This window comes from Gymnogyps californianus, chromosome 1, assembly GCF_018139145.2.
Source record: "Gymnogyps californianus isolate 813 chromosome 1, ASM1813914v2, whole genome shotgun sequence".
NCBI lineage: Eukaryota > Metazoa > Chordata > Aves > Accipitriformes > Cathartidae > Gymnogyps > Gymnogyps californianus.
The window spans coordinates 184,449,472-184,461,836 of record NC_059471.1 but is presented as its reverse complement, the minus strand read 5'-3'; the positions used below and the strand labels follow the sequence as shown (position 1 = coordinate 184,461,836).

General features: G+C 45.5%; 1 protein-coding gene across 3 annotated transcripts in view; it reads right to left on the bottom strand.

The window, feature by feature from the left end:
* Positions 1 to 9,121, bottom strand: part of SLC38A1 (solute carrier family 38 member 1) — a 40,880-nt gene extending 31,759 nt beyond the window's left edge. For all 3 annotated transcript variants that reach the window (XR_007766117.1, XM_050892785.1, XM_050892798.1), the window contains exons 1-2: positions 9,040 to 9,121; positions 276 to 488 (exon numbers count right to left, since the gene is read on the bottom strand). Coding sequence is in view for 2 of the 3 variants with exons in the window: in XM_050892785.1 (XP_050748742.1) it covers positions 276 to 394 (119 nt within the window). In the remaining variant the exon portion in view is untranslated. The remainder of the gene's footprint in view (positions 1 to 275; positions 489 to 9,039) is intronic.
* Positions 9,122 to 12,365: the final 3,244 nt, after the last annotated feature.

Sequence of the window (12,365 nt, the reverse complement as noted above, 5' to 3'; positions counted from 1 at the left end):
ATTTCAAAATGTTGGCTTTTTGCTACATTATATGTTTGTGCATTTTATTAGACTAATTTATGAAAGATTCAAAACGATGAATAAATTGCCACTCTGTTTGCTTTATCTGCTGTTGCAGCCTATGCCCAACAGATGTCACATATGAAATTCAAATTACATCTTCAAATGGAGCATGACTTGGTAATGAATAATTCAAGACATATACTGAAAATCAGAATGCTGTTTTTAAACAGTGTGTTTCTTAGCACAGGCAGCGTCAGTGGAAAAATACTCACCTATTTATCTGGCCATTTTCCACCTCTGTGAAATCATTTGAATCATTGCTGATGTTATCATCTTCAGGGACAGTCATATTCTGCAATTCAGTCAGTTCTAATCCAGCTTTGAAAGGCATCCTGGGTGAGGAACTGTACCTATCCAAGTGTTTCTCCAAATATTAGTGTTTGGTTGGTATCTTGTGAGTAAACTGCAGCCAGAGTGTCAGCAACCTAAATAAAACACAAGAAAAAAACGCAAGATGTATACCACCAACAGCAGACAACATCACCAGAAGAAACCAGTGAAACCTGGATGAGAGGGACCGTCCTTACCAACCAATTTTGTATTGTTAGAAAAACCTCAGGTTATAACCTAAATGCATTGCAGAACAGTAGTAACCTTATACACCTTAATGAGATCAACTTCACTAACCTTACAAATTTACCCGGTCCCGCAACCAACTGCTGAAGACAGTACTTGTATTTATAAACTAGTGAGCAAACCAATCCTATTTGTTTCAGGAAAAAAGATTAACCACCTACTATTCCTAACCAAGGAATAAAGGTTATTTGATTGTCCAAGTCCCATTTCAATATTCTATGTTAGTCTTCTGTATGTTCTCGATTCTTACTTAAAAATATAAAATATATTGTGTCTGTGTTGTAGCTAAGTGGATGGAACAGAGGGATAGAGTTATCCCAGTACTCTGTTCTGCTAATATCTGTATTCCAGGTATTTAAATATGTTAAGGTTTTTTGGTAAAGAGGATGTGCAGAGGATGCTTTGTGTATTGTGAAACTTATTCTGAACAACGACAGAAACAGACAAAAACAAATCCCTGAGCTCATGTATCATAGGAAGAAAGAGTAATGTATATCTTGTGTCAAGCAGTTATTATCTAGAGATCAGGTGATCTCTCCTCTGGTAGATGTGTTGCATAGAAGCACCAAGAATAACACCAAAGGCAGATCAAACAAGTCTGCTACAGTGACATATTTCCTTATCAGCAATGCAAATCAACTGAAAGACCAATATTTTCCGGAGTCCGACCACTTTTCGGCTGAGCTACAACTCCAGCGTGGTGCTGAGGCAACAGGATGTTATTCACAAACAAGCTCCTGCACCACAACTCTCGCAATTCCCATTTTGTGAATGAATTTCCTGCAGTATTGCCAAACAACTATTCACCCTGGGGTACGTGGTGAATGCTCAGATGCCAGATTAATTTGGGGATATTTTTAACTTCTCCAGGCTACCTCAAACCCATCAAACTGCTCGCATGCAACCAAAGAAGCAGGAGCATCCCTGGGTCTTGCAGGGCACTATGTTGAGGCAGGAGGATGTAGTTGACTTGTTCAGTTATGACATCTGCCTGTTTCAAATTAAATTTACAGGACCCAATACTTCTGGTTTATACCACATCCCCACCATGCAGAAAAGAGCTTCGCAAATGAGCAGTTTTTTCCCTGTAAACACTTCCTCAGAAATGTAGTTTTAAAGTTTACATGTGTTCTTAACATTGCCTCAAGAGCCCAAACTGTCCAAATTTCAGGTGCAAAGTTTAAAGGCTAGCCTCAAGGTTTACAGTAGGGCAGGATCTGCTCTTTTCTACTGAAGGAGCAACTAAGCACACGGTTATGGTGGCAAATGGGGCCTGGTACAGCCTGGTGCGAGGATGGTGTTGGGAGGATGTGAGCTGGGTCCTTTTCAACTCCTCTACAGAAGAGATTTCCACTACAGATATGAGGGGAGCAACTGCTTGGGTATTAAAATGTTGGCAAAATAAAAAAAATAAATGGATTTAGGCTGCTGATAAATGCCGACTGGCAAGCAGAGGGTGGTTTTAGCAGTGACATTCTGGAACAGTCTTCCCAGAGGCTGCAGGAATAAATAGTCTACCTATTTTGGAAGAGAAGCATGATCTTTTTATAAAAGGATAAAGCCACAGGAGACGGCGACTGCTGAGGTGGCAAGGACCGAGGCCGCTCAATCCTGAAGCTTCTTGTGACCATGAGTTCCTAAAATAAACAATTCCTTAATAGACCTGACAACCTCCGTACTGAGATCTGTATCTCCTGGCATTTGAAAACCCATGTAAAAGTCCGTCTAAGATTCAAGCAGAGAAGCTTTCCCTTTGGGTGCCATTTTGCATCATGGTCCCCCAGGAGGATTTTCAGAACTGGCTTGGCATTGCCTGTGCTTAATAAATTCCCCGTTAAGTGTTTCAAAAGCAGGTGCTGAAATTAGTACTCCTGCGAGGTAAACAGCGTGCTGGAGAGCAGACTTCACAGCTCACTGACGTGCAGCTCCTGCTTCGCCGCTCTGCCCCTCTGTAGCTGAAACGCTTCAAGGCTGGACTGGCAGGAAAACAGCTCGCTGGTTTATTCGCAAGGAATCTTTGCAGTTCAAAAGCGACAACCTTTTTTTGTTTTAACCAAAACTCTGATTCTATGGAAAACTGACTGAATGAAGATGCAGCAAAACCTTAGCACAAGCGGTGCCAGCTGAAGCACCAGCAATCGTTTCAGCAGATCCCAGGTTTCAGGCAGACGAGTTGCTGCTGAAGCAGCATGACACCAGGCACATCTTTGAATCTGCCTCGGGTTCTCGCTAGGTTAAGTGATTTACTAAAAAAACCAAACACCAAACAAACGCCCGAAACCAAAAAATTGTTGAGTGAAATAATGCATTGCACTTCCAAGTGTCAGAAAATCTGATCTTAGCGCCAAAACACAAGGAGGGTGAAGAGAGAGCGGTGGGGCTGGGGACCAAAACTTTCACTGTCACAGCATGAACTCATTGCAAATCTTTGGCAGAGGATAACCACCTCATCCTTAGCACCTCCATCTGTAAAATTAAGATAATAGCGACAATAACACTCAGTTTTAGAAGCGCTTGCAGATTCAGAGGGAAAGGGTGATAGAAGTGTGATACCTGGAAAAAACCACGGTGCAAACTGCAAATTTTTTGCAAAGATAACTTTACCTTAGATATATACAGAGCAAGCCCTTTGTCATTGCTAATCACTCTAGGCACCCTCCACAGTCAGTGGAGTACAGGTGGTCACATGAATTTCACCCCCAAATCACCTATTTTAAATTTCAAGTTCACGGACGCGACAAATCGTGGAGTCTAAATAAAATCTACAGTCCCAAAGGGTAGGGTTCATGTCAACCAGCTTTATTCCCTACAAGTCGAGTGTCCACTCCAGGCTCGTCACTTAGCCTCTACAGCGGAGCCTGGCGCTGCCAGAGGACAATCCACCCCGGCCCACGGGAAGGGTTTGCAGCCACGCTGAGCTGCTCTCTGCAAATGCAATAGCTTTGCTCCCAAAGGGACCTTTGACACTGGGATAGCCGAGCTAAGCAAGTCACCAGCCCCGGTGTAGGTGCCACTAATGCTGTGGGAAGAAAAAAAAAATTGCTTCAACTAATAAAAATTCACCATATGTTGATGCTGAGCTGTATTGGAAGCAGCATGGTAATACTTGTACTTCTAAGGCCTTTTCATTCAAGAAATGTCATGAAATAAATGCAAATAAAAATGCTATGTTGGCAAAAGTTCCTAGACTGAGCTTTATTCCTAATTCACATTGAAAGGCAGTAAATAATCATCTGAAGAGTGACTGTAGCAATCCAAATCACTTCCAGTCCCTGTGCCTACTACTCTGCCCAGACTTAAACCTCCCAAAAAGAAAACTTCCAGACACCTCCCATCAAACCTCTCTCTCTAGACACACACATAGTAAATCAACAAGAAGAAATAAGAATTTTGTTCTTACTTCAAACTTTTCTACTCGGATGGGCAAACACTCCTTCTTGAAGCAGGAATCACCCTGAGAGAAAACCAGGAAAGAGCTAATGACTCTTCTAAAGGAACCTCAAAGGTCTGTGTTTGGTAGCTGATCCAGCCCCTCTGTTTAGTAGAAAAAGCACTGCTCTGGACTAGGAGCTTGGCTTTCTCTTTAAACATCCCATGACATGTCTTGTAAAACCCATTATGGATAATTTATTCATCATGTGTTCCTTGCAGAATATGGGAAAGATTACAACTGGTCACAGACTTCAGAAGGAGGACTGTGAGATGACACAAGAAGATAAAATCAGTTTATTTTTCTCAACGACACTGAGACCTTCACAAGCCATTAAAACACATTCCAAGAACTGAGGTCATTTTCTCTGTTGCCATCTGAAACATCAAAAAAAAAAATATCCCTGCAACTCCAGTTTTCTGGACTGTTAAAATTCCACAACAGCAGTAATGGGCTCAAAAAGTTTGCATTTGAAAAAATATGGTAATACTTTATTTATTCTGCTGGCTCAAGCATGAATCCTTTCTGGGCAGTACCTGGAAGAGGTGCAATCTCAGAAAACACTTCACTAGAAGTTGTGTTTTTAACAGTAGCATCATCACTCCTGGTGGTAATGGTGACGGCTTAATTCACAGGCCATTTTTTTTCATATCCTGTAAATGACATCATTCAAAAAGTGCCATCTTAAGATGTATGGCTGCCCAAAAGCTGACCCAGTATGCGAGAGGCGTCTGGGTAAGTGGTCGGGTTGGACACCGTCTCGGCCGTCTCTGGGTATGGTTTTTGTCATGTGCCCTTGCACACTCTCTGGGCACTTCATTCACTGCGCGCTTCCCGCAGTTGAACGGTCTTGGCGATGGCAAATATCCAAGACACGCTAAGCAATTTTAACTATGGAATTCAAGATAATTTGCGTAAAAGCTGAAATATGACTCAATTTTCTTCTCGAAGGGAGTTTTGCCAAGAACTTCTTTTGGTCGGTTACGAGTCATCAGAATCCAGCGCTTGAGTTTCACACAAGCTGGTTTTATTCCTGCAAAGCCTGAGATGTGATACGTCTTTCTTTGCTCATACTTTTGAAAGTTCTTTCAAAGAAGAGCAATATGACCAGTAAGACACTAGGGGTATAAATAATGAAACACTGAGCCTGAACCTCTGTGTATGGACTATTCACTTAAATGACAAAAAGCAATAATAGGCTTTATACGTAACAGTATCACGTTGGGAGGCGGGGAAGCAACTATCACCTTTTTGTTCAGCACTAGGGACACCTGACATGTGGAACATAAAGCTCCCGATTTACTCCTCATCTACAGGAAGGACAAAATGGGGAGATTAGAGAAGAGCCACCGAGATAACAAAGAGCTTGGAAATTAAAGACTGACTCACATCCACTGAGCAAACATCTGCAGTGCTTGAAATGTCATTGCTTCCAGCTCCTCGGTACTGCCCCTCTGCAGCAGGCTGCAGCCGCGGGAGCGGTGGAAGGAAGGGGGTTCACCCCGGCCCCGCCGGCGGCCCGGTCCCGGTTGGCTCAAGGGCACCACGGAGAACTGCCGAGGTGCTGGCACGTGCCCGTCCTGCCCACCGGCAAAGCTGCCAGGCTGAGGGCAGTGCGGCGGCCAGAAGGCCTTCCAGCTGCTGCAGCTGTTTGCTTGGTGGCTGCAAGCCATCAACTTTCGTTTCCAGGCTCCTTCTCTCTCACACAGCCCCCACGGCGCAAGGGATGGAAGCAGTTAAAAGATAAGGTGGGGGGGGAAACAAACAAGTGACAGAAGACTTGAGAAGGAAGCTCAGAAAAGGATGCTGTAAAAAAGAAGCGATGAGCACAAATGTGGATTCTCAACCTTTCTCTCGGTACTGCGTGACCTTGCGCTCAACAGGAAAATGTTCCTGCTCTGCCCCACCGCTCTCCACACTGCCCTTCCATGCTGCCATAAAGAAAGGGAAGACAGTCCCAAATTAAGTCTCGACAGGCTACTCAGCTGATCAAAGGCAGGCAAATAAGAAATCATAAAATCCCAGTCTGATTCACCCAGTGATTCATTACTTTAGGCAAAACACTTAAAGATGAGCCATAAAGGAAAATGGTTTTAAGTACATTTTTGTTTTGAGCCCTTCCCAGTCAATTTAGGGAAGGCATTTGGCAGAGGAATATAGTCACATTTTTTCCTAATTATATTTCTCTGTGAAATCCTCTCAACAGTCTCAGTTTTGCTGAAGAGATCCCAGAACGCACCGCCACAAATAAACGAACTCTTGTCTTCCACAGAAAGTGGAAGCACAGTATGAGTGGGGCTTTATGGGTTACAGCAATGAAACAGACTATCCAGATGTATTTGTAAGGGCTAAAGAGCAGCTCTGAAATTTTTATTTAAAATAAATTTTGTACTAGAGAAGGAAGAACCCTTTGCATAAATTCATATGTAACTCACTTTTCCTTCTGCCCCAGTTTACAAGTAATTTCTTGGCTTCAGTTTTCTTGACTGTAAGAGACTCAGAGTGATATTTACCTGATAAGCTTACACAAACATTATGAGAGTTAACTGCAAAAGGGCCATGAAACACTTTCAACGTGAAAAAGCTGCCATTTTTTCCCAAGAGTGGCTGCTCAAACTTCTTGGATTGGATTAAGGTCACAGTAATAAATACCTATCAGAAAGGAAACTGAATTTGGGCTTAGAATATTTAAATATCCCCACAACATCTCGTTTGCCTTCAAAATACAAACTTTTAAAGCAGTGGTTATTGTCATGCTATGTGCTAAGCATGTTTCTATAGAAATTAACAAGCTGAGAAAAAGACAGGAGAGCATGGGAGGAAGGAGAGTCCCATTTCTGCTCAGTCAGAAATGTTCTTCCCCTGGTAAAGAACAAACCTCAAAACCAGAAAACCCCAACAAAATGTAGGACAGAGACCCAGGATGAGCAGCCCGCAAGCAGACCAGCTGAGAGAGCCCTGCCTCCCCTTCCATCCTTTCAAACCCTTGTAAAAAGCAGGATTTGGACACGAAGGACAATTGATCCTCCATGTTCTACGGCAGTCTGCAGAAAGCCTCGAACAAGTAGGAGGATAATCCTCTGCACAGGGGTATGTGGAGCGTGGCGCTCGCTGCCAACACGTCTCCCATCCTCAGCCGGGCTGGAGAGCCCAGTTGGTCCAACTACAGCATAAATAGTCTCAAGTGACAAGCCAGAGGATGCTGCAGTGTGCTTCAGCGAAGTGCTCTCTCTACGGTGCCTCTTAAAAAGAAAAAAAAAAAAACCAACCTTCCAAAAAGGCAAAGTCAAATAGGAGTCATTCAGTACGACAGTGAAGCAGATCCCATTTTAGTCAGTGAATTTCCACCGAGCCACAGCAGAAGGCCTCTGCTCACCAGCAATATGGCAATTCCTAGATTCCAGACAGGTTTTGCCAGTCGATTGCAGCACAATTTCGGCACGGGCTCCTAGCCTGAAAAGGGCAGTTATTGATACTCTGTATCCTTCAGCAACAGATGGAATTTCCTTTTAGAGGCTTTTTAAACAAAGTTTGTACTTTGGTGGCAAATGAAGTAAAAGTTAGATGGAAGGATGCTCTTTCTTTCTCCCCCTGTAGCTGTTTGTACTTCTGATCTAAGATGGTTAGAATCAGAATGTCTTTTTTTTTTGTTCCAGAATGTATTTTATCAATTAACAAGGATCTTTTTCTAATAATTTGCTTTTAGAACAATGGCTGGACCATGTTATTTTGCCTTTCAAGCACGTGTAAAACCCATACAAACCTAAAGGTGAATGAAGCACCACAAAGCACAGGTTACTATCATTTGGAATAGAGGTCAGTAGAAATGTCCCAAAGCAGTCCGTGGGACACTGAATAGCCTAAGGATATGTGGCGGGTTCAGCTGGTGGCACGAGCAGACTACAGCTTCGCCTTCCATGAAACCAGCTGCCAAACACGGGGTTTATTTCAGTCCTTCTAATGTCACATAAACAAAGCACGGGTTTACACACCTCCTCGTCTCCTCTTTCACAAGGAGACACATCCTCTCTACAGGTTGCATTACAAACTCTGCAAAGCAATGGAACAAACCCTCTGCCATAAGAGCAAGCTGGACGTATATACACGTGAGCAAATGCATACCCAGGCATTCAAACCTGCCCCGTTTTGTTCTCGCCTTTGCCTCATTAAAAGCGAGCAGCTTAGCTGGTACTATGTATTTACGGGCAAACACACACACACACGCACACACGCGTGCGCGCCGCGGGCCCAGCCTGCATTTTCTGAATGCCATAAAACTTCCACTGACCCTATGGCAGCGTTGGATTTAAGCGAAAGGCAAGAACGCTTCCCAGCAAGGCAGGGCTAAACACGCGGCCGCGCATCTTGCGGGGGCTGCGGCACACGCGGCCCAGCCGCGCAGGTCCAGCCATCACGCTTGCCAGGGTGAAACTCGTTTATTACTAATTTTTTTTGGCGCTGCCAGCGAAAGCTCGGAGCTGCCGACTGCCGCTTTTTGGTTTTCTTTTTGCGTTTTTTTGGTTTTTTGGGGGGTTTTTTGGGTTTTTTTTTTTAGAGGCACGCCACAGCGGCTCGCTACGGCAGCATCCCGGCGGCCAGCCCCCCCGCCGCCCGGCAGCGCGCCCCAGCCGCGGGGAGATGCCGCATGGCCGGCTCCGTCGTCCCCCCCCCCCCCCGTCCCCTCCCGCCCCGCGACCCCGCCGCAACGATGCCGCTGGGCTCCCCCATCCCTTCCCCGACTGCCTGCGCGCATTTTTAGGGTTTGAAATCCTTCGCGCCCGGGGGCGAGGAGGCACGTTTGGCGGGGCGGGGGTGGGGGGGGTGGGGGGAAGCTGCGCACACGGCGGAGACAAAGCGCGGCCCGCAGCGGGCTCCGGCCCGCGCTGCGCGGCCGCGGCGCGGAGACAAAGGCTGCGCGGGGAGCCGCGTCCCCGTCCCCCCCCCCCCCGATTGCATCAGCTGCTGCCTACCTTCCCGAGGAGCCGCGGAGATCCCCCGAGGAATAATCCACCCTCTCCGGCGGGAGCTGGCCGGAGCGCCCCGAAAAATAATTAGAGTGATAATAATAAAATAAAATTTAAAAAAAAATTAAGAAAAAAGGGGCGAGGACGGGAGGAAATGAAATTGGCGAAACGAAGACGGCGAGGAAGATGCCGCTCCTCCTCCCGCCGCGGGTGTGTGCATGTGGAGGTGGGCGGGCAGGCGGGCGGGAGCGCGCCGGGCGCGCCGCCGCGCCCGGGGCCGGGGCCGGGGCCGCGCCGCCAGGTGCCGCGGGACGCGGAGCCCCGCGGAGCCCCCGCGGCGCCGCCTCCCCGGGGCGGCCCGGTCGCACGTGGCCCCGGGCAGGGGACCCGCGGGGCTCCCCCCCCCCCCCCCCCCCGCTCCCCGCTCCCCGGCCGCGCGTACGTTCAGCACCTTTCTTTTTTAAAAAACATTTTTTTTACTCTTTTTACAGCAAAAAAATTTCTCTCTCTTTTTGCGCCACGGCTTGCCCCCAGGAGAACCCCTCCTGGCAGGCAGGCTGGATTTTTGTGGCGTTTTCCCTGAAATGGCCACGGAAGATCTGGCATCATCATGTTACCCAATTTCCTGTTTCGTCATGCAAAATGTATATGGTGAAAATGCTGCCATTTGTGTGAGAGGTCAGAGCATTTCCAACTGGGGCAAGACACGCTTTTCAGATACAAAGCGGGATTTGATGCACAGATGATTTGCTGTAGCTTGTTATTTCCGTACTAATCTCTAGAAAGCATTGTATGAGCTTTTTGGCTTGGAAAAGAACTTTTTAAGAACAAACCTGAAGCAAGATGGCATTGCGGCTGACGATTTGAGACCGCAGTCCTTGGTTTCACCCCACGCAATGCATGACTTGCACGGGATATCACAAGGCAAAGAGTGAAAGGATGCTGGAGCGTGCAGGTTTGGGGGCAGTTTGCCTGGCCGTCTGCAGCGGGGGGACAGCTGCTGGGAAGCTCTCACGGTAGCTCTGCCAGCAGCTTCTTGAGGCGTTTGCTCTGGAAGTTCCCCTACCAGGTCTTCTAAATGTCAGGCCAAAAAGACAGATGACACATACAAAGAACTGTGGTTTTCAAATTACCATCTTTGCATGTACAAGTTGGATTCCCATTTTGGTGCTTGTACTGCATTTTTTTTCACTAGGGTAGTTCTTTGAATGTGAAGCGCTGTGCAAACAGTAATTTAATTAACACCCATTGCACCCCGCTAGGACGAGAGCCGTATCATCCCAGAAATGAGAGTGAAGCCAGAGGAAGAGCAAGCTGCCCAAGGTCGTTAAGCCAAGAGCTGCTCTTTCGACATTTCCTCATGTGAATAAACCTCTCTGGGGCTCACACCAGCACCCTGCGCAGCCCCATAGAAATTTCGGATCGACAAAGGGTGTGGGGTTGGATTCCAAGTCAGGGGCTTGACTCCCCATCCAGCCCTATGTTCAAGGCACCATGCCCGAAAGCAGAGAAGAAAGTATTTGCAATTCACTCTTATTCAATTAGACTTATTTCGCTTAAACTGACAATCAACCCCACCCCAAATTGCTAAATAAAAAAGTGTATTATGTAGTGGATGTGGTCAGGTGTTGTTGTTGTAGGGAGTAAGAAGAAACTCTACTTTGTTTCTTCAAAACAAAACGTGTATCAGGCTGACAATCGGGTGAATGGTCATTGATTTGATGTGTTCTGTTACTGCCATTCATTTTATATCTGTAAAGACAGGCCTTTTCTACCTTACAGATAATTTGATTCTTACCTTGTCATGCACATTCTTAGAACCAAGGTAATTATTTTTCATAGAATTTGGAAAAAAATCTTTTTAGTGTATCTTAACACAGCTCCACAAAAATGATAGCACTTCTCGGAAATGAAAACTATTTTACTTTGCACTTTTAGTATTTCAAATTTCTCCACTCTCCCTCTCGATATCTTTCTGATTTTTTAGCAGTGTTGGTTCTGTTTGCCCTGATATGCTGTGAAACCTTGATGCTTGTGACCAGCATCTTCTATTTCTAGCTTTTATGATTTCTTGTAAGCTTTTTTCCAATAGGTTTTCATGCCATTCGCTCCTTATTGACCTTATTCACTCCTCCTGGGCCTTTCTCTTTATCCTTTTCACTTAGAATCTCGTTCCTATATCTGTTTTCAGATATACCAAAGATTCAGGAATTTGCTTTTATATTTCAAGCCCATCATTTTTCCTCCTCTCGTCCCTCTAGAACTGGCAGTTCTCTTCTTGGATGCCTTTCAATGCACTTTTATCTAGTCAAAATGGATCCTCTTCTCTTTCCTCTGAAATAGCCCTGAGCCTTTCTCTGTCTGTGATAACACCATTCCCATCCTTCTTTTGTTCAGACCTGCAACTTCCAAATGTTCTTTAGATTATATTTTGGCTGCCTGAAATGCATCAACAGCCACGTTCATTTTCAGAACTACACTCCGAAGTGCAATGTTCTTCCAGAGTCTGGAAAATTCCCTTCTGAACTGTCCTTCAAAAATGTATGCTTATTGACTAACTTAAACTGTCTAATGGAAACTGCAGGTATGCAACAAAAAATATATGATAGAAGTGAGCTTAAATCAAAATAAACCAAATAATTCTTTGGTTGACTAAATTATCACACGTGTGAGCATTTGGCAAGCTTCTCCATGCACAGTTACTGAATGCTGTTTGATTTGGGGTGCATTTTATTGAAAGTGGGGCTTGGTTGGCTTCTTTGTTGTCTTTTGCTTCCAAATTGCAGTGAAGCCTACGAGACATTCCAAGCACAATTTTTGCACCTGGCACAAGGCTGATGACAGAGGGTCATTAAATTTGGATGACTACCCGTTCAAATATTTTACCCTTGGGCACATATATGGCTACAGCCCAGGGGAAAGCAGTTGCTGGAGTCGGAGGTAGCTGTGCCTGGGGTGGGGGGATTCACGGCTGACGTGACAAGCCTGACAGGAGGAGCTGGAGGTGCTTACAGAGTTCTCTTCACCTCTATTTTAGTACATCCGTCATTGGCATGTTTGAACTTACGTGTTAGTGCTTGTGCGAAAGAGGAGAATAAAAGAGAACAGATCAGAAGCGGAAAGCCAGCTGAAGGAGAAAAATCCTGTGTTTTGCAGAGAAGCTGCTTGCTGCCAGAAAGTGACCTTGAACATCTTTGAAGTCTCTGACTGGCCTTCAAGAACGGCCAAGTGTGATGAGGAAGCACAGAGTGTAGGCAATGGCTATTTTTGCACCTCAGTGCTACATCTACATCTTGTGCTAGTTGAAATAAAAAGCACATAGACTTTTGGGT